Source organism: Zootermopsis nevadensis, unplaced genomic scaffold (genome assembly GCF_977971745.1).
Source record: "Zootermopsis nevadensis isolate Lab colony 2312 unplaced genomic scaffold, Znev_1.0 Znev_ptg000011l, whole genome shotgun sequence".
Taxonomy (NCBI): Eukaryota; Metazoa; Arthropoda; class Insecta; order Blattodea; family Termopsidae; genus Zootermopsis; species Zootermopsis nevadensis.
In genome coordinates, this window is record NW_028259143.1 from 8,719,506 (window position 1) to 8,741,737 (window position 22,232).

A 22,232-nucleotide genomic window follows, 5' to 3' on the forward strand; every position below is an offset into this window, starting at 1 on the left:
GGTCTCTAGTGTCTAGCAATCAGCTGTTTTGCTGACTGCAGCGCCGACGTGCCCACAATCTGCATAAATTTATGGTAGTAGATATGTAGTTCATATTTGGGGTGGCGACGATGCAGTCACGTGAGTTGACTAAAGACGTTCCTGACATAGAGGTAAGATGTGTGAGAAGGTGTATATTTATTTTTAATATTGTTTTTCCTTTCAACTGCATTGATTGGAAATGCCCGTAATTGTAAACTATAGCTTTTCCGTAAGATTTGAGGTTTTCACAGCGGTGAGTATGAAGATTCCTGTCTTCTGGGTTGTTGCGCTGTGTAGTCTGGTTGATGTTAGCCAACGTTTCAGAGGTCATACTGCCTCCGTCATCAGGGCGATGAATGTGCCACACACCCCACTGGCACATCGCCCTGATGACGGAGGCAGTATGACCTCTGGAACGTTGGCTAACATCAACCAGACTACACAGCGCAACAGCCCAGAAGACAGGAATATTCTATGGTTTTTCCTTTTCACAGTACAGTGACAAGCTGCTGTAAGTTACAATAATTTGCATTAGAGGCAGGTCTGGTCTCAGATTCAGCTACTGCGTATGTGATAAAATTTTACTTGTTCAGAATGACATTTATGCTTTGGAACCCGTTGTTTTGTTGTCTTGTCGTGTTCAGCTGCTACTTTGAAAAGCATTAGAAAATTTAAGCTTTTCATTCATACCAGGAAAAGTGTGCACTTCTTATATTCGGGGGTTACATAACGCCTTTATCGCTCCGTTACGAAATGCCATCATTATACACGAACGTCTTCTCTCGCAGTAATATGTAAATTATTAAATATTATTTTTTGACCTAAATACGTCTATACGAAGGGTCATTCGGCAAAAACAGCGTTATGAAGATGTGAAAGATCCAGCGCCGAGTCACCTTTAAATGTTCATTCCTCGGGAATGGTAAGAGTAAGGGAAATGTAACCTATATGTAAAATGATCAGTAAATAAAGACCTTTAAGAATGTGTAATGTATTTTATTGTAATTATAATTGTTTATGCATTTGTAATTTTAATGAACAAATGTGTTCAATTTTCAATGCATCTGGCGCATTAAGCGCCCCCCTCTCGAAAACCGTATGAGATGGATCAGGACATATTGCGTACGAAATACGTATTACTTCTTGAGCTTTCCATATCTGTTTTCAGATTTTACATATAACAAATGATTTAGGTTCTACAAACATTTATTTATACAAATAAAGGCGCATCGCACTTCATGCTACTGCTGTGTTTGCGTGTTGCGTCATACTATGTAGAGATAACAAGATTGACATTGAAGCTAAAAGAGTCCGTAATGCAGAATATATGAGACAGTACAGAAAACGTAAAAAATAGAAGTATTAAATAATGAACCTGAAGTTCCCTAAAAATACCAAAAACTAAGGGCTACCGCACACTGACTGTTCTGTCGTCGGCTGAAGCATACGACCCTTTGACGACAAGACAGTTCAGTCCATGAGCAGGCGTATACGTACGACTAAACAGTCAATCTCTTCAAATCTAAAACTTCTTGACGATGGTGAAGAGTCAGTTGAATAAAAATTTTACTTGGATATTATCCATCGTCTAGTAATAAAACGTATTCTGGGACTTTCACTTTTTAATTTGTCCGGAGATAGGGATTAGCTCTATCTAGTGGGCCCAACTGAGTAGGAACCTGAAGACGGAGATAGAGCCTCATCTCCGAAACGTCGTTTTACGTTTTATTACTAGACGATGGATAATATCCAAGTAAATTTTTATTCAGTCAATCTCTTGTTCTCTTTTGTTCCACATTCTTCCCTCCGTGCTCGCCGAGTACAGAAGTCAGGAATGTTGCAAGAAGAGAATATCGAACAATTAATTGAAGAGGTAGAAAGACAAAAAATTAAAAGATTATGCAAACATCAATGTTAAAAGAGAACTTTGGCAAGAGATTTGTTCAGTTGTGGTACCACGTTGGAGCGAATTCGTATCCGTATCTTGATAGGTTATACTCGGTCTCAGCAATAATAGAAGTTCATCAAAACTTTGTGTACTCATGCGAAAATATGAAAAGAATTTTGCAGGATAATTCCGTAATGTTTCATACATAGTATGGAATTTTCCTTTCAACAGTCTCACACTGTATAATGGATGCACCCAGTAATTCCTTTTCCTCCTTTTCTTGAGGCGAATCACAAGTGCACGTACTGTAGCAGTTTCAACAAAATCCATGTTTGACAATCGTCTACTGTCGGCAAATGCTCCCACGAAATGAAAGACAGAACGACTGAAAGGTCGTTCATCTGAGCTCTTTCATATAATTCGAAGGGCCAACGACAGTTGGTGGACAGAAAAATCCGGGGCTGTCAGTAGACGTAACCGACTGCCAGTCGTGTTGTAACAGTGTGCGCATCTCTATATGCGAAAGACGAAACAGTCGTCTGACTGTTTGTCTTACGTGTGCGGTAACCCTAATGCTGAACTTATGAGGGAATATAGAAACCGTAAGCCGCAAACTAATGCACTGTGTATGAGGGAATATAGAAATCGCAAGACGCAATTATTGCAAGTTAATGCATCCACATCATTATCAAGTAAAACGTTCCTAAAAGAATCGCACAACAAATGTATGACAATGCAACGGAATATTTTCATAAGCATTTTAATGAAAATAGATTTGGATACGCTTGCAATGTATATGATCGGTTATGGTTTGAAAAAGATTTGAAACAAGTTACTGATAGCCATTTAGATATATTGGGTACGGAGTACGTATTTACGTCAGATTCTCCTGAACCGTGGTTCCACTGTCAATTTTTCCTGTCACATGTATACACATCCTAATTTCTTGTACTTGCCCCTCTCTTTCTTACATACAAGGAATTTTCATCTTCACTTACACAAATTGTTTTTCTCAATTGACTCTTGTTTTTGATGTGATCTCTTTTAATTAAAGGGTCTTCTGAAGTTAAATCCCAGGATCAAGCCATTTGCCAGTGTTACACCTTCTAAACAAACAAAAGAGAACAAGCTTAAATGGAAGAGGAATGCAGATAGAAAGTGTGATGTAAGTACAAATGAGCATGTAATTATGTGTTTACTTATTGCCTGCCAGTTAAGAATTTGGATCTGACATTTCTTGTGTGCTGCTGATTGTTCACTTCAAGGAATTTGTGGGTTGGTTATGTAGCATCATTTTAATACTTTGCAACAAGTTTTGGCAAGTCAGTAATCTATAAATTAAAAACAAGGTAGGTCATGGCAAGCTGATGCTAGTGTGGTACCTGTGCAATTTGCATGCCCGTGTTAATAACATTTAAAAATTACAGACTATATTTAGAATTTGCTGTACTCTCAATATGTAATGAAAGCCTCTGGCCACACAAGGGAAAGAAAAAAACCTGTGGCAGGCCTTAAAATGCTGGTAGTATAATGCCCAAGAATTAAACTTTCTAGATTGTCAGTGTGTTAAATTTGAATTCATCACATGTTAAGTGGGTTGTTTTCGTCGGGATTTTGAGCTTTGTCTGTGTTTGTTTTAATAGGAGGTGTGTTACTGCAATTGTGTAGTAGAGAAGTACAGTCTAGCTTGTAACTTTGTTATAAACATAAAATCTGATTCTTATATATATATATATATATATATTTTATGCCTGTAGTAAAGTTCTAAACATGAATTACACTGAGGTACTTCGTATAGTAAATGATGTATCAGCTAGTAAGTAGGAAGTATTTTCTTATGTTTTCTTTCAAGTATTCTGCCAGAATTTAATGTGTACCCTAAACAAAACTTGGGGGCTGAGAAGTTTTATGATTTGGCATGCAGAGTAGCAGAAAGAGGGAGGTTCTATAAACTTTTCTATGAATGTTTTGACTCTAAAATTAATCATATTTGTGTTATTTTGTATAATTGATTGATTAAATGCTTACAGTATGAAGTTGACTCAAATACAGTTGTGTATAAGACTAGACATTGAAAGTAAAATTCAGTAGCAAATTACAAAATGATATTGTAATAAAAATAAGACACAACAACACAGTTGTCTTGAAGACAAATTTTGATTTAAAATCCTGTTAAATGAGTTTCTGTAAAGTTTATGAAGTTTTATTCTTCGTGTAATTTAATTGTATGAGTCAGTCATTAACAAAACAAGACTATATTAATGTCCTCAAATTTTGAATGTGTGACAGTAAATTGAATATTGTCAGTTATATATTATAGTACATTAGGCATAGGTTATTTTTATGTTATAACTTTAATTAACAATACATTAAAAGTATAGTTGAAGTGAATTTTTTTTATTCCAGAGTTGTGGAAGCTTAGCGAAGAATTTTGATGATGTCAAACACACCACCTTAAGTGAAAGAGCGGCTCTGAGGGAAGCCGCTCGTTGTCTGAAATGTGCAGATGCTCCATGTCAAAAATCATGTCCAACTCAATTGGATATTAAAAGTTTCATTACCAGTATTTCTAACAAAGTAAGTGTCATCACAATATTCTGGACCAGGTGACCATTCTAATAAAGCTGCTGGAATTTCTTGATAGACTAATTTTTTCTCAGGCATAAGCATATTGTCACATTATTTCATTATGAAAATATTTCTTTTCCTAAATGTAGATTGGCCTTTGTGTTTGTATTAAAGACAGGTGGGGTGTTTTCCATACAACATAATTAATTGCATTAGTGGAGTAGGATCCTTGAGCAGGTGGTATCTCCCTTTTATGAAATTAGAAGGTTCACTCAAATGGACTACTGGGCTCAATTAAGATGACTGTGGCACATAAGTGTTATAAAACCTATGTTTATGCATTGCAGAATTTATTTAAATCAACAGAAATTAGTTTTGAAATAGGAAATGTTAACATACATGAAGAATTATTAAATAATTAATTATGGCAGGAACTTTATAATAGTCTTTATGCAATTTTTCACTGTGCATGCATATAGCAGTAGGATTTTATAGCAGGAGTTTGTGATGATGAACATTTGGATTCCAGAGCAATAGACTTGTTTCTTAATGATGAATGGCCAAAGGTGTAGCAATGTACTCACGTCACATTAGTGCAACAATGGTCTATATGATGCAGTGTGAAGACTAACTAACTAACTAACTATATGGCTTACCGAACCCAAAGGTTCATCACCGAATTAACCAAAGCCCTCCACCGGACCCTGTCCTGGGCCAACAAAATCCAGTCTCCTTCAACTCCTATCTCCCATAGATCCCGCCTGACGTTATCCTCCCACCTATGTCTAGGTCTCCCCAGCGGTCTCTTCCCTACAGGCTTCCCAACCAATACCCAGTGCACACATCTTGTCCCATCCATGCGCGCTACATGCAGTGTGAAGAACGGCTTTGAAATGTTAGTGTACTCCCCAAGAGCACACCAGTCCCTGTGTTACCACAGGGTATACTTGCCAGATCAGAATTGTATTCTTAGCCATTGTTGTTTTACAGTACACCAAGCAGGAAATGCCTGATCTTACCCCAGAAATGACAATGAATTATCCACTGTTCCCACCCACCCTGTAGTATAATGATTAATGTAAATGAATTGTTCTTGTGTTACAGAATTATTATGGTGCTGCTAAAGCAATTTTTTCAGATAACCCCTTGGGCCTGACATGTGGAATGGTGTGTCCGACTAGTGACTTATGTGTAGGAGGCTGCAACTTGCAAGCTGTAGAAGAAGGTCCTATAAACATAGGAGGACTTCAGCAGTTTGCCACAGAAGTATGTGACATTATTTGTATTTCATTAATTTAATTTTCTGTGTACATAGTGAGACATTTTTATCCATCACTGCCAGTACTACATTAAACATTTTTACTACTTATTGGTTATTTCCTATATAACACATACTGTTATATATGGCAATAATTATATATAGCAGGGTAAACGTAGTTAAAATAAGTGTAATTAAGGTGCAGTATCTAGTATTAATTATTCAGCATCTATAACAGGATGAGTACATGTTGTAACTCGGTATCTCTTCTATGTTGTCAGAGGCAATGATTAACTAGAATGGTTGAGGTATGACTGAGCTGAACTCTGAACAGTTCGGGTCCGCCATGCTTGACTAGCACTACATGTTGCATGGGAACAGAGACGAGAATACCGAGAATAATGGCAAAACTGTATTTGTGAACTATGGAACATTCCAGAGGCAGGCTGACTTTGCTGCTACACATGAGTAAACAGCAAACCAACCTAATAAAAGCCCAGAGTGTTACAGATAGACCCGTCTACGACGGGCGTCCGACCACCGGGTCTGATCTCTTATTTCTGAGAGTCCTGTACTGTATCCTGTCAATTTTCAAGCAATAAACCACTTTGTTAAGGACATTCTTCTATCACTGCTCACTACCTACCACCTGAGAACCCACCATCCCCTACTACAAGCCCAGCCCGGATCGACATCCGAGCTCCATACGTGTCAACATCGATGATACGACACCGCAGGGCCACAGTTGGAAGTCGGGATACAACAATACTTCTTTATTATTAGGCTAATAAGTTGTTGTCAAGTAAATATGTATCATAATGGTTTATTACATTCACATCAAGGAGTTTGTCACTTCTTATATTTGTTCACAAGGAAAACTAATTCTGTTTGTCTTATATCTTATCTCTATGTTTGACTTTGTCTGCCTTAACATCCTTGTTCATGTTTATTCTCTGATTACATCAGTTACTTTTCAGATACTTAACCAATAGATTAGTTTATATTTTATTGCATCACTGTAATCTCTGTTAGTTTGTCTGGTACTGGAATCTTTTTTAAACATATTTATCAGCATTAAATGCTCTAATGTTCTTCTATTCTTTGATGACACACTTCTTTTACAGTCTGTTATTGAAATTTCACTAGCAAGAGGATTAATTCTTTCACCAGATAGCTAACACGATAACATAATTATGTGCTTTCTGACTCCTGTATATTTTATGTTGCACGGGAAGGACTGTTATAAATTAGTTGAATGCTTTAAAAAAATGTATTGAGAGTGACCTAACAAGATAAACAATTAAAAATAACATTATTATAAACAGTAATTCAAAAACTGTTGTTTTCAGTTGAAAGATATTTACTTTGAGCACCACGATATAAAAATGATATTCAGACATGTCCTGTGGTTTGTGTAATGTACCTTCACCCCAGATATTTGTGTTGTGACAATTTACAGAACCTGAAATATGAAAATTGATTTTATTACTAAAAACTGTATGTGATGAGATGTATTTTAGACCAGTCTATGAAGTCATAACAAAGTGTAAACGTTTTCATCTTCTGTAGCTATTTGCATCACCTGAAACGTAGGGCCTCATATATAATAATTTCCATAAACATTTCCAAATTTTAAATAGTATTTTTCGTTCTTTACTGGTCTTGGCTTGATATTTTGAAGCTATGTATGTACACTACATGAATCCACTCCTCATACCTAAGCTGTTGACACTATTTGGTTTGCAAACTGTATGATTAAAAAGTGGTTATATCACACACAAATCATATTTATTCTTGGTGTTCCTTTATGAAACATATCCATGAACATGTGTTACACAGAAATAATTTATTTTTTTCTTCCACAAACTGGATAAGACTTTGCTCACCATTTTGACCAGTTTAGAGCCCCATGTAATGAATATAGGAATTAATGTTAAAAAGTATAGATGCATAATTTATGTTCATAATGTCCTTTGTGCTTGGGAATCAGAAGCATCAACGTTTAAATATGGACGTCCTGGGGCTTTTCTGTGTTCACTGTTTCTCCGTTTTATGTATTTAATAGTTCTGCTCGTTGTGCCTTCATTGTCAATGATAAATGTATAACAATTGAAATCTTCAGTAAACTTTCACTTTTATTGTTGTAACACCATCATTAATATGCTTCAAGACTGCAACATTTAATTTATAAGTTTTTATTATACATTTTCATTAAAAAAATTGTGCTTTTATAAATGAGCCAAGCCAACTACACTCTGTAGTTGAGATGAAACTGTTGAAATGTGGTAAAAATTGATTGTATCAGTGGTAGTTAATTAAAGATGGGGAAGGTTATAGGAATAATGAAATGAGGAACAGAAAGAGCAGAAAGTCTAGAATAGTCCATCTTGTCACACATCAGTTTATATACGTTCTTCCCAGGACATGAATAACTGGTTGGAATATTATTGTTGGGGAATGGTTTCAATTTGCCCTCAACTGGTGAATCATTTTCACTTATATTATAATTTCAGGTGTTCAGAGCCATGAATATTCCACAAATAAGACCACCTAATCAACACAATGATAACAGTGATGCAAAAGTAGCATTGCTTGGATGTGGCCCTGCTTCTCTCTCCTGTGCAACATTTCTTGCGAGACTGGGATACACAGACATTACAATTTTTGAGAAGGAGAATTATGTGGGAGGTCTCAGGTAAGTGTGCTCTTCTGCTACCCAAAGTATTATGTGTTATACATTTTTTATGATAATTTACTTAATTTAATCAAGACATTCAGGTTGTCATGTTGGTGAAGACATTGGTTGCAGTATTGTGGGTTGTGATGCTGTATAGTCCTATAGGTTGTTAACCAAAATTTTGGAGGAACATTGGTAACCACCTACTAGATGGCATGGTATCACAACCCAGAAGAACATGTTCAACTTTATTTGGTATCAGTTCTCTATTGATACAGATGTCCAATGTGAAAAACATTATATTAATTTTCCAAACAAACAGTAGTCCAGACTGGAACTTCAATGATAATGGAACCAATTCTGCTTATAAGTTCCACAAATACTTTCCACGGTTTTTCAGTTCCCTATGTGTAGCACTTACAACAATGTAGCCATACATGGAAGAGTCCTAAAATATTGTATTATTACATACGTTTTATTGTATGTCAAAAATCTGAAAATAATATAATGGTAACTGTATGAAATAATATCAGCATTTATGATTTTTAAGTGTTTTTTTTTTCATAAAGGGCGCACACAAATTGAACACAAAATGCAGAGTTTATATATTAGACAGTCTGCACATATACATGTTTCATCTAAATTTAGTAGTAGATTGAAATTAAATTTGGTATTTCAGGGTACTACACTACAAGTTGTGAAGTAAAAATAATTCAGTGCATTTATTATAAGTTTTAGTGGCTTATTTATTCAAATGGAGGATTTAAAAGGAGAGTAGACATTTTTAAAACTTTACAGGACTTTTCAAGTGTAGCCCTGTCTCAGATGTCGGTGTTGCATAAATTTGATCAGATGTCTGCCAGTAAAGTAATCACTAGTGCTTTCTTTACAGTTCTTCAGAGATCCCACAGTATCGTTTACCATATCATGTAGTTAAATTTGAAATAGACATGGTGAAAGATTTGGGCGTGCGTGTGGAAACGGGTCGAGTTCTTTCAACACGTGATCTCTCAGTTGAGGTAAGATGTGCATTGCCTTCTGTCTTGATGACATGAACATCTAAACTCTATAAAACCATTTTTATTGTAGTATTTTATCTTACAGAATCATTTACATGCTTAAAATCTCTAATCCAATATATAGAGGTCTTGCCATTAATCATGTCTGTGCCCAGAACATTTTTGGTGTTAAAATGCAACATGCTTGTAAAAATTTAACAAAAGAATTTTTCAGAAAATAGGTATTGGTTTCATGTGAATTCAGGTGTGTTCTCATCTTGTTTGAAAAATTGATAGTGTGTGATGCTTTGCATTTTTAAAATTCATCTGCAGGAATTCTGATGTTAAAAACTTAAAAAGGCTTTAGTAGTGCAGGAATTGCAGATTGCAAGATCTTGGCACCAATTTTGTGTAAGCAAGATACCTATTGTGCTACTACTTCTCCTCTTTCCCCATACCTCAGCTGGCTCGCCACTAATTTGTGTATTTATAACAGTCAACAAACCTCGGAGATATCTTGCAACAAGTACAGTGCTGCTTGAAGGGAGAAAAATAAAAATGTATGTATAAGCCACAATTTTTCAATATGAACTGTGTTATTGTATCTATCAGTCATAATGTTTATTGTTTTGTCAACTGGTTCTCACTTTTTGCTCTTTACATGTGTGTGTGTGTGTGCATGTGTACTGTTTCTTTGTGTCTCAGTCTATTTGTGCACATGTTAGTTCTTATTTTGAAGTGCTTATTTTAATACTAGAAATATATTTTTCTAGGGTTTACTGAAGGAAGAATATAAAGCAATATTTTTGGGGATTGGGCTTCCTGAACCAAAAATAATCCCAGCATTTGAAGGTTTGACTGAAGATATGGGTTTCTATTCTTCAAAGTCATTCCTGCCATCTGTTGCTAAAGGAAGCAAAGCTGGTATGTGCATTTAAATAATGAATCTATTTTTGGTGGTCAGATGCAGTTTAACAAATTAAACTACAGCAGACATCTAACAGTGATGCTGCTTAGCTTCTTTAATCCTCTGGGACCCTAAAACCACTTTATCAATGTTGAATGCTCTTAACCTTTTCATCTGTGCATGCCTAAATGCAATCCAGATGGCTACCAGACTACACGGCGCAACAACCCAGAAGACAACCATCTTCAAACTCACTGCCATGAAAACCTCAAATCCTACCTAGGTTTACTTTATTTTGTTTGTTTGATTAAATGCTGTGTTCTTATTAAAATGGCGTTTACATATATTATATATTTTTAACATTGGATTATTATTTAATGAAGGAAAATATTTCAATTTATAGGCATGTGTGAATGCAGGAATGCTTTGCCTACACTCTATGGTAATGTGGTTGTGCTTGGAGCAGGGGACACTGCATTTGATTGCGCCACTTCAGCTCTGCGGTGTGGGGCAAAGAAAGTTTTTGTTGTGTTTCGTAAAGGCTTCAGGAATATACGAGCAGTACCGGAGGAAGTAAGTAAGCAATCCATAAAACAACTAGTAAAGATCAAATTATTAATAGAGGGTCATAATCGAAAATAAGATAATTATCTGATGAAGAAATTCCCCATTGCTATGGAACCTAAGGTTGAAGATTTCTGTCTTCTGGGTTGTTGCGTTGTGTAGTCTGGTCGATGTTAACCAATGTTTCAGAGGTCATACTGCCTCCGTCATCAGGGCGATGAATGAACCTAAGGTTGACCGACTGATTCTTAATGTTCTTAATGGTGTTTTCTCAACTCAGTCATATAGCATAAAATATTGTGAGATGATTTGCGAATGATGAATTGGAAATTGAGAAGTAAGAGGGAGGTCATGATCTGTTTTAAAGTACTTTCTGAGAAAAATCATAAAAACTTTATATCTGGCTACTAAATTGAGGTTTGAACACTGCCCTCCAAAATGTAAAGCAATAGTGCTATCTACTGAACTGCAATGCATGGTTAAATATAGGTACAGAAGAAAGTTTATCTCAGGAACTTTATTGTAGTTAATATTTGATCTACAATTAAATCAGTAGTTTGGATGTCAATGTTGGTTTTCTGGTGCTGAAGATGGAGGCAGTATGTTTCTCTGAAACAGTGGTATCTACCTACAAGTTCACTGGACTATTGCCCAGAATACCAACATTGATATTTTCATTGCCTTGAGAACCTCAGATCAACAGCTGTTCTCTGGAATGAGTCTTGCCTTCGTAACAATCTTATAATTCCTTAACATTGAAAATCATGTTCAGACGATTCAATTTCAACAGTGTAGCAGCCATGTAACATTTACCTACTTTATGTTCAGACTATATAGTAGTACTTTGCAGTCAAATATCATAGCAAATGTGTAAAATTGTTCTTTAAAGTGAACTAAAGTTGAATTTTGTAGTATATGTTAATGCATGGGCCTGTGACTGTCAAATGCTATAACAGTTAGGTTAAATACATCAAAATAAGTGATGCGCTGTCATGTTATTCCAATTACTGTAATTTTTTTCTACAGGTTGAATTAGCCTTTGAAGAAAAATGTGAATTCATCCCATTCCAGTCACCAAAGAAAGTAATCCTTGAACAAAATAAAATTGTGGCAATAGAATTTTACAGAATGGAACAAGATGAAAATGACAAATGGGTTGAAGATACTGAACAAATTACAAGACTGAGAGCTAACTTTATTATATCTGCTTTTGGTTCTGGATTGTATGACTTGGAGGGTACGTAAAGGTTTATGTATCACATGTCATTCTCTGAGTTTCTTTTGGAGAAACCATGCTTAATTGTTTGAAGTCTCTGTCTTGTATTGCCTAGGAAGCATTTCCTTGTTTGGTAATTAACCCTACCGGACATCCACTGTCTGTTACTAGGAGTTTGAACATGATAAGCAGGTTGAGAACCATATTTACTATTTCTGTTGGGTGGCTTTAAAAACATATATGTAGGTAGTTTTTTTATCTTTATGCAGCAGTGAGAAAATAATGTGTAGATTATATAGAGAAACAGGTGTTTTAACACTTGCAACATATGTGTAACAGATGCATGTAAAAGAAATTGAGAATTCCAGTAGTCTAAATCAGTGGTATTCAACCTTTTTTGTTCGCGTACCCCCAGATATAATTTCTCTTCAACTTTGTACCCCAAAAGTTGTTGGCATATAATTCAAGTTATACATATTATATAATATACATTTAAAATAAATTAAATAAATTACATTACTGATTATTCAGTGTTTTTCATAAATAATATATATATTTTTAAATTTCACGTACCCCCTAAGATGTCTTCGCGTACCCCCGGGGGTACGCGTACCCCAGGTTGAATACCACTGGTCTAAATTATGTGTTATTATATTGCTGGTATTATAGTAGATATTGATTCAACTTGAAGATACCTTAATTCAGTCTTTGAACAGAATGTGTGAGGTTTTCTAAAGTGTGTTAGGACACAAATTTATGTTAGATTGATTGAATCATACTATATTAATATTCTACTTGGATGGAATCACAATTTCTGTTTAATTTTATGTGAATATCTTTATCACAATTTTTCTATAAAACATAATAACAACTCTGTAATTATAATGTGTTTTAATTTCATGTTACTCAAAATTAGCTACAGTGTTTGCTTAATAACCAACAAATTGTCAGTGTCTACAGAATGAGAGTTGAGTTTCTTGTATCTTCACATGTACAACATAAGGCAATATGATGGCTATCTCATACAGTTAATTAGGGTTTTGTTTTAGAAAAGATTTTATTCTCATCTGTTTTGCCACCATAAAGTCTTTTTAGTTAGAAGCCTGAAAATTCAAGACACAGGAAAGCTGAGGGCATTATTACCAGTGACCACAACAAAGATTTTTCTTGTCTTCTGTCGCGCCCCCCCCCCCCCCCCCCCCAACATTATTCTTATATTTAAATGTATAATTGCAGACCGATTTTTCAATACACTTATTTAATTTCTAGTAAAGAATGCAATGGCACCATTGAATTTTAGTGAAAGTGGACTTCCAGAGGTTAATCCTGAAACAATGCAGAGTAGTTTGCCCAATGTTTTCTGTGGTGGAGATTTGGCAGGGATTTCAGAAACAACAGTAGAATCTGTTAATGATGGAAAAACTGCATCCTGGTTCATGCACAGGTATCTCCAGGTGAGCTATATTAGGTGACCTGTAAATATCAGTATTAAATTAATGACCAGCCATAAAATATACAATAAAACTCTCCTGAATGTTATTTTTTACAGGGATTTTGAGGATGTCCAAAAATATGTTTTAAGCTATTGCTTATCTTCAGTTTTTATTAATTTTTCTTACAGTATTTGTTTATCTGTCCACCCATTTATTCATATTGACTTCTGTACATTTAAGAACAGCAAGTCACTGGTGCTTATATAATATTTAAAAGATATCATAATATCTTTGTTATGTATATGAAAAACTACTTTTATATTTCTTTTGGTTTTGTATTTGCTAATTTGTGCTTAGAACAATCTGAACTTACAGCAAAATGGTATGCATTTGAAGCTCTGGACAATTTCCTGGACAGTTTCCCTCTTCTGATGGCCAGATCAGAAAGAAGAGTGGCAAAGGACAAGATGTGTCTTCACTGGCATAATTATTTCAAGAAAGGAATTTTAATGATTGGCATATGATAAAGCAATTAAAAATTTGTTTCACTCAAGTTCTTTTTCATGTTTTTACATTAAAGATGGAAATGAACCATTAGAAACAAATCTTGTATTTTTAGTCAGGGGAAGATGGGACATTTTGACATAGGGTGTTTAAAAACATTTAAAATTCTGAAAAAATTGTGATATAAGTTATTTTAGTATGCAAATCCTTCCTTTCTATATCACTGTTCTTTAGTGGCTATTGTCATGGGCATCTGTAGTATATTGAAATCTGTTATATTTGTTTGTGCCTTCGATTTTTGTATGGAGTTCAGCTGAAAATATAATAGTGACAGGAAAACTGGACTTGCACTATTAGATTCAGTTTCAAGAGTGGATTTTTAAGCAGTTCCAGAGGCAGGCTCTTGTGAACATTGTGAAGAACCGTCAGGTTTCATTAAAGCAGGGAATATATTTATTAGCCAGTAGTTACTAGTTTCTCAAGAGTGATTTTGCTCTAGAACCAATTAAATTAATGATAAAGCAACATTAATTCTCAGAGTCTGGTTGGAGTGAAGGTCTCAGAAGAGCCCCAACTTCCAATTTTCTACACTCCTATTGATGATGTAGATATCAGTGTTGAAATGTGTGGAATGAAGTTCATCAACCCATTTGGATTGGCATCTGCTCCCCCAGCCACTTCCAGTGCTATGATTCGAAGAGCTTTTGAAGCAGGTTGGGCATTTGCTGTAACGAAAACTTTTTCTTTAGATAAGGTATGTATTAAAAATTTGAAAGTTTTTTGTGTCTGTGGACTGATTGTTGTGACTGCTTCATGATCAGCTGATATATGTTACAGAGTTCTCATTTCCTAAGTGTGCCACCATTGCTGACTAACTGCTTTATTCATTGGAAGGTCCCCTTAGCAGTATTTGAAGATATTCTGTGTTCACTAACGTTTACGCATTTATGTATGTATTGAAAATACTGAAAAGAAGCTTTGCTTTGAATATGATTATTGGAATAAAAATATGTTTCAATGATTTGGCCTGACTGAATAGTCAGTTACTTATGTCCCCAATGCAACTACAAATATGACAGAAACAAACAAAATAAAGTGATAAATAATTGATTGTGCCACAAAAATGGATGCATATGTTTTATAATGACTGAATATAGAAAAGCGTAAAGGCTTAAAATTATACTTTATATTATGGTATGTTGTGATGTGGTCCAGAAAGATGCTTTATCCTGAAAACTTTGTGGATGCTTTTTTCAGGATCTTGTGACTAATGTTTCACCAAGAATTGTGAAAGGAACAACATCTGGTCATCACTATGGTCCACAGCAGGGTTCATTTTTGAATATTGAGCTTATCTCAGAAAAGTGTTCTGAATATTGGTGTCATAGTGTAAGAGAACTGAAGAATGATTTTCCTGACAAGGTAATGAGTGAACTGGTTTACTAAGTATGTTTTAGATTAAAATGATGAATAAAATTTTCTTTATAAAACTAGTCAGTCAGGCAGTGTGATGCCTGTTCCTCATTTGTGACTCACATTTGGTGATGGGAGGTGAAGGTTCAAGTTCAGCAGTTCAAAATTCCGTTAAAGACGTGGTTCAGCACTGCTTACGGAGCAGTCTTTCAGTCATTGGCTAGTCCTTGGCAGTCATATTTGAGTAAAGTAGCATCTTCATGGCCAAACTCAGTTATAAACGCTCTTCCGCATTGAAGTTATTTGTTTGTGCCTGTATTTTGGTTGTTTCTATGACAAATTAGTCCATGTTGACTCATTGACAAGTTTTTATATGTAGTTGATGTTTTGGAAAGTATTTCAGCATCTTTGAACTTAATTCAATGTTATGTTTTGCTGTGAAGCTTGTCTCAGTGGATTTCCCTGTCTACTGCACATGCACTTTAAAGTTGCTTTTATTTTCCTGTGATTTTGTGTATTCTTACTCTTATCTCTGATATCTGCTTACCATGAATTTTTGTTAATGTTATTTTTGTTGTCTGAGGTAGGGTATTGTATATGTTCTTCTTTACCTTTTCTTTGTTGTTACAGTATTGTTTCTTTCCAGATTGTGATTGCAAGTATAATGTGCTCTTACAATGCTGCAGACTGGACAGAACTTAGCCAGAAAGCTGAAGCTTGTGGGTCAGATGCTCTTGAACTCAACTTGTCATGCCCACATGGGATGGGTGAATCAGGCATGGGGCTAGCATGTGGTCAGGTAATGAATAAGTATACTGTACAGCTTCCAAATTGATTTTATTATCAGAGTATTAATGTGATTGGAATGTTACAATAGGATGCTTTTGTGTTTGGTTCTGTCAGTCTACAATATAAGGTGTCTGAGACAATATTCTCCAAAAATTAACTATTTGATTACTTTATGTTTTGAATTAATTTTGTTTTTGTTTTTTATAAAAGGTTTTTAATTAAATAATTCCCATGAAATTATGAGAAATATATGGATATTTGTTTCTGGTGTATAGGATCCAGAACTTGTTCGCAACATATGCCATTGGGTGAGAGCAGCCATAAAAATTCCATTCTTTGTAAAAATCACACCAAACATCACAGACATTTTATCCATAGCAAGAGCGGCTTATGAAGGTATGTAAATGAACATAGGCATCTGTGTGAAATAATTGGTAATTAAGTTGTGTATGGCATTTCTTTATTAGCACTGAGCCCGTACTGCGAAAATTAATTTTTGTTGTGATTTATCTGTGTAGTAATGTCAGTGGATATATGAAAGCACTTAATTGTATTATGTATAAACAGAAACAATACTATGCTGGATTTTTAGAACCTCATTACTGTCTAAATGGCTGTAAAACATATTCAGTTGTGTTCATACTTCAGAAGTTCAGTAGTGTTGTTCATTGCAGAAACTTGCTGATCTACCAGAGATTCTTAGAGTTAATTGAGGGAAAGAGAAGGTATTAATATAGAAGTTTGATGATGAAACATACTGGAATGTGGTCACTTGAGACAGTGAGAAAAAGCTGCGAGAGAAACTTAAAAAAAATAGGTTGTGATATTATAAAGACTCATCTGGTTCAGGGTAGTTCCCTGTAGCTTGCTTTAGTGTTAGATTCCATTACCAGAAAGTCTGTTACTTATCATAATGGCTCCAAATGGAAATAGAATACACTGAGAACTTTGAAAGGGCAGAAGGTTGTGGGATACACAGCAAAGTGATTGTAAACCTCTGTTTTCTTTCTTTCTTTTTTTAAAAGAAGATAATACCTGTTCATAAACTGCAAAATTACTGTCAGAAAGTTTGAGAATAAGATCTATGGCCTTTGTAAATAGGTAAACTTCTGTTCAAGTTTGCAATTGATAATATGGAATTTAGGTAGTCTTTCATTATATAATTAATGAAAATACAGTATTACAAATATTTTCTTGTTCTAGGTGGAGCTAACGGTGTTTCTGCTATTAACACTATATCAGGATTAATGGGATTGAAAGCAGATGGAACTCCATGGCCTTCAGTTGGATCCAATAGGCTCACCACATATGGTGGTGTGTCAGGCAATGCAACAAGGCCAGTTGGGTTACGTGCTGTTTCAGCAATTGCTAAAGAGCTCAAAGGATTTGCTATCATGGGAATCGGGGGCATCGACTCTGCTGAAGTCAGTTTGCAGTTCTTGCATTGTGGTGCATCAGTGTTGCAGGTATACAGGCTTATAGTTAGATTATTCACATTATCATTCAACACAGTACAGTGGAAGTTTCTGACATCATTATAGAAATATAAACAAAACTATAAAAGACTATATAGTAGAGAAAATCAGTAAAATTGTAAATTAAAAAAATATATAAAAATTAATTTAGTTGGATATTCATTATTTGTGATACTTATTTGCAAATATGGGAATGGAGGGCTAGGTGTGGCAATTCACTTATATAGAAATGTCACATTATCTGAGTTTGTTAAGTGGTATATCTTCGGATTAAGAAATGTATTCAGCAATTATATGTATCTCATGCAGATCTATAATAATTGACAATTACTCAGTTGCCTGACTATGAATATATGCTTATTTGCTTGCATATCATGTACAGATTGGAAGTGCCATACAGAACCAGGATTTCACTCTCATTGATGATTACATTACTGGGCTTAAAGCATTGCTTTATCTTGAGAGTTTGGATCATCATACAGGATGGGATGGGCAGTCACCACCGAAGGTTAAACATCAACGAGGAAAAATGATCATTGCCCTACAGGAGTTAAGAAATGAGGTACCAGATTCTCTCTCCCAGCGTGCAGCTTATAAGAGTTAAAAATTATAACAGCATTATTTATAAGAGTATTTCCATTTATACTGTACTTCATATTGAGATTTTTTTTGTTATTATTTAATGGTGTCTTAAACTTGATATAGCCAAAGTCCCAGGATGTTTTAATCCAGTATAACTTTTAGATAAGCACTATTCACAATTGTGGAGGCCTGTTTTTTGTAATCAGTTGCCTAAAGATAAAGTGAAATTGTGATAATGAGATAATGATGAAAATATGGCACACAGCTAAAAATAAATATCTGTCAATCTTAAGGTTCCCACATGATTATTTGTAAGGTATTATTGCCAGTGAAAGAATAGCGAGATTTCAGGTTCTCATGCTAACAAGTGTGAAGCCGACTGATGGTGTTGTTCTGGGTTGTGATGCCATATGGACTCATAAATAGATACCAATGTTTCAGAGAAACATACTGTCTCCATCTTCAGAGCTCTGTCAGCATGATATTCCTTGCATAATGCAGTATTTTAGTTGTGATGGCAGATATATTGGCAAGTTACTTTTATTGACTTCCTTTTAGTTATATAAAACTGTTGGGAAAGCATCATAATACTGAGTCAGCTACATTTTTAATGAGGAAGTTATTAGTGAAGGGATTCTTTGTTTTGTTTATGTACAGAATTACATTTTTAGGGAACATTGATTGTATAGAACAGGAAAAGGTAGCAAATGGGTTGTGTCACTGGAACAAAGACTTTCTTTGCTACTTAATGATTCAAGAAATAAGAGATGATACTTGTTTTTGCTTTCAGAAATGGCCATATTTTGGGCCCTACCAAAGGCAGAGAGAAGAGACAATTTCAGAATTGAAAAAGCAAACAGATTTACTGGCTGAAAATCTGAAACCTCCACTGAGAAGTTATCATAAACCCACAACAAAGGTTCCTGCAGTAAAAGATATCATAGGTCGAGCACTACCAAAGATTGGACCATTTATGAGACTTGATAATGGACAACAAGTTGTGGCAGTAATAGATGATGTAAGTATATAAAAAAAACATTCTTGAAATTGCTTCTTTTGAAGACACTTATCACATTTAATAGTTACACAGCTGGTCAATAAATGCCCTGTTTTTGTGGAACTTGAAGGTTTATTACCATGTTCAATGTGTTTACTGAACCACGTTTTAAGCCATTTGAATCTACCATACATGAAAGTTAAGTACTTGTGACATAGGTGGCCCAGTAGACAAGTGGTGTGCACATGCATAAACCCCCTATTCCTGAATGGAAAACATTGATTGACCAGCTGAGCAGCTATTAGTTTTGTAATAAATAACTCTGTTCTGTGGTCAGTTACTACAATTTTAATGTAACATTTTATATAGCTTAAATAGAAGTACTGTAAAACCAGTAATGAGAGTTTCTTAGCAGTGACACCAACTTAATCATTCAATTTCTGTGTCTGAACACTGATGTCACTTCATATTTGGTTTTCAGGACTTGTGTATTAACTGTGGGAAATGCTACATGGCATGCAATGATTCTGGATACCAAGCTATCACCTTTGACCCAGAAACACACATTCCAACAGTGACAGACGACTGCACAGGCTGTACTCTCTGCCTATCTGTGTGTCCTATAATCGACTGTATCAGGTAGCCAACATGTGCTTAGGAATTAATAAATATATCATGTTTAGAAAATAGATCTGAGAAGGACAAGGTAGCTATGTTATCATAGATGAACTTCATTTTCTTTATGTACAAGTATTTTCTTCTTTCTGTACTCCTTACTTCATCTTTCAAGGATATAATCCTTGTTTATTTGTATGATTTTTATGTATTTGTGTGTATACCTTCATATATATATATGTAAATAATAATTGTTTCCCATTTCAGTATGGTTCCTCGTATAATTCCACATGAAGTCAACCGTGGGGTACCAATATATGGACATGCGTAGACAGTTGTTTAAAGCTCGTATTATATTTTGACGTTAAAACAAAAAGTTGAATGCTGATTCTGTGATTCATCTTATTATGAAGGTCTTGCTTTTATGAAATTATTTAAGTTCCACTCGTCAATGGGTAAGTTAACTAGAGCATGTATCAATCACATTGTGCTGCAATGAGGAGCTAACGGACACACACACACACAGACATATATATATTTTTATATAGCTTAATTGGTCATAAAACATGTTACAAACATATCTTCATAATATGAATTGTTCTGATGGGTATGTATTGAGAAAATTTACTTAACAACAATAATTTAGTGTGAAATTAATATTTGTGTTATATTTGCTATATGTAAATGTGAAGTCTCTTTATTATACACCATTTAATCATTCTCTAGTGTTTTCTGCCACATAACTATAAATTTAAGTAGTATAACATCTTACACAATACGTAGGTCAAACTTCAAATACTTCAATTACTTTTAAACATAAGTGGGATCATGACCAGAATTGAAAACATGTAAATTTTTTAAGGATTTCAATACCACAACCAATCACAGTAAACTGTTTACCTCATTTTGACACTTTTACAAACAAGCCGGGGCACAGAATGGTTTATCTTGACATTTTTGTGTTAGATATAAATTCATAATTTGTATATTATAACTACAACATAACATTCTGAATAAAGTGTTTATTAAATGGCAAACTGATATAATAAACCTATTTTGGATGTTCTATATAATTATGGATCTGAGTTTGTGGCCTTGTTCTGAAAATTATATAAAATGTGTAGATTCTGTTCTTATAAGACATTCTTAGCTATGGACTGAATCTAATTAATAACACTGCTATATAACATCTTTGGTTCTCACATTGTATGCGCCATATTTGAGAACCATAAATTAGAAGTCTGTACAGACCCAGGCCTCAGCCCAAGGACTGGGTCAGGGCTTGATATCACAGATAATGTTCAAATCTGGGCTGAATTCCGGCCTGGTTCAAATTATAGTAAACAAACAAGGGTTAGAAACATTTCTGTCTTCTGGGTTGTTGTGCTGTATAGTCTGGTCGATGTTAACCAACATTTCAGAGGTCATACTGCCTCCGCAATCATCGCCCTGATGACGGAGGCAGTATGACCTCTGAAACATTGGTTAACATCGACCAGACTACACAGCGCAACAACCCAGAAGACAGAAATCTTCATAATCACCGTTGTGAAAACCTCAAATCTTACAAAGGGTTAGAAAATTTTGGGCCATTCATTTTTGTAAATATAGATAATATTGTTATTTCTTTACAGATTGAAGATGTCCTTGACGAAAGACAAACACATTTAGCTGATACTGCCTATTTTTCCAGACTTTATGGCCACTCTGTAGTTGCACTTGTGACACAGTCAGGCTCAGAAAACAAATCCCACCTATTTGATTATCTCAGGGGGGGGGGGTCTTGTAGCTTCTTCTTCTTCTATGGCGCAACAGCTCGAAGTTGAGCCTTGGCCTCCTCCCATGTGGGAGGTTTCTATGTCTTTAAATTGTGCATTGGTGAGTAGTGAGTGACAGGCCCACTGACACTGGCTGAGTTTCATAGTTCTCTCCCAATAATAGTTTGAGGTAATTCCTTAAAAACTTAAAACCTGACATCTTTGTATTGTTCCCCTAAACACCAAAATCACAGTTGATACTAAAATAATATGGGATGTTTTTAGAATGCTTTCACCTAATTCTTTCATGGATTACTGGCATTTATGCAATAAAATATATGTCAAGCAAATTGTAAGTAGACGGTGCTTCATTCGGGCTCCTTAAAACATATCTGAAGATAAACTTTTGGGTCGGGCCGGGTAATATAATAAAATGTTGTCACGTGTTAACGTCTACCACAAAATTTCAAAAATTGTGCGTCATAGATAACCTTTTCTCACTTTCTTCTGTTATTGCTGATTGTGAGTCATATCCGCCGAAATAAGATGGTAGCGCTAGGAGTCAATGTA

The 22,232-nt window shown here is 35.0% G+C and overlaps 1 protein-coding gene across 1 annotated transcript; it reads left to right on the top strand.

Annotated features, from left to right (window-relative positions):
- Positions 1 to 22: 22 nt before the first annotated feature.
- On the top strand, positions 23 to 20,942 carry su(r) (dihydropyrimidine dehydrogenase su(r)). Its single transcript, XM_087347236.1, has 19 exons — positions 23 to 152; positions 2,964 to 3,074; positions 4,316 to 4,486; positions 5,582 to 5,743; positions 8,249 to 8,430; positions 9,305 to 9,431; positions 10,184 to 10,334; positions 10,721 to 10,890; positions 11,908 to 12,118; positions 13,367 to 13,551; positions 14,573 to 14,788; positions 15,292 to 15,456; positions 16,094 to 16,246; positions 16,512 to 16,632; positions 17,440 to 17,702; positions 18,094 to 18,273; positions 19,084 to 19,311; positions 19,772 to 19,929; positions 20,173 to 20,942. The coding sequence occupies exons 1-19, from the start codon at positions 111 to 113 to the stop codon at positions 20,234 to 20,236; spliced, it is 3,060 nt and encodes a 1,019-aa protein (XP_087203362.1). The 5' UTR covers positions 23 to 110; the 3' UTR covers positions 20,237 to 20,942.
- Positions 20,943 to 22,232: the final 1,290 nt, after the last annotated feature.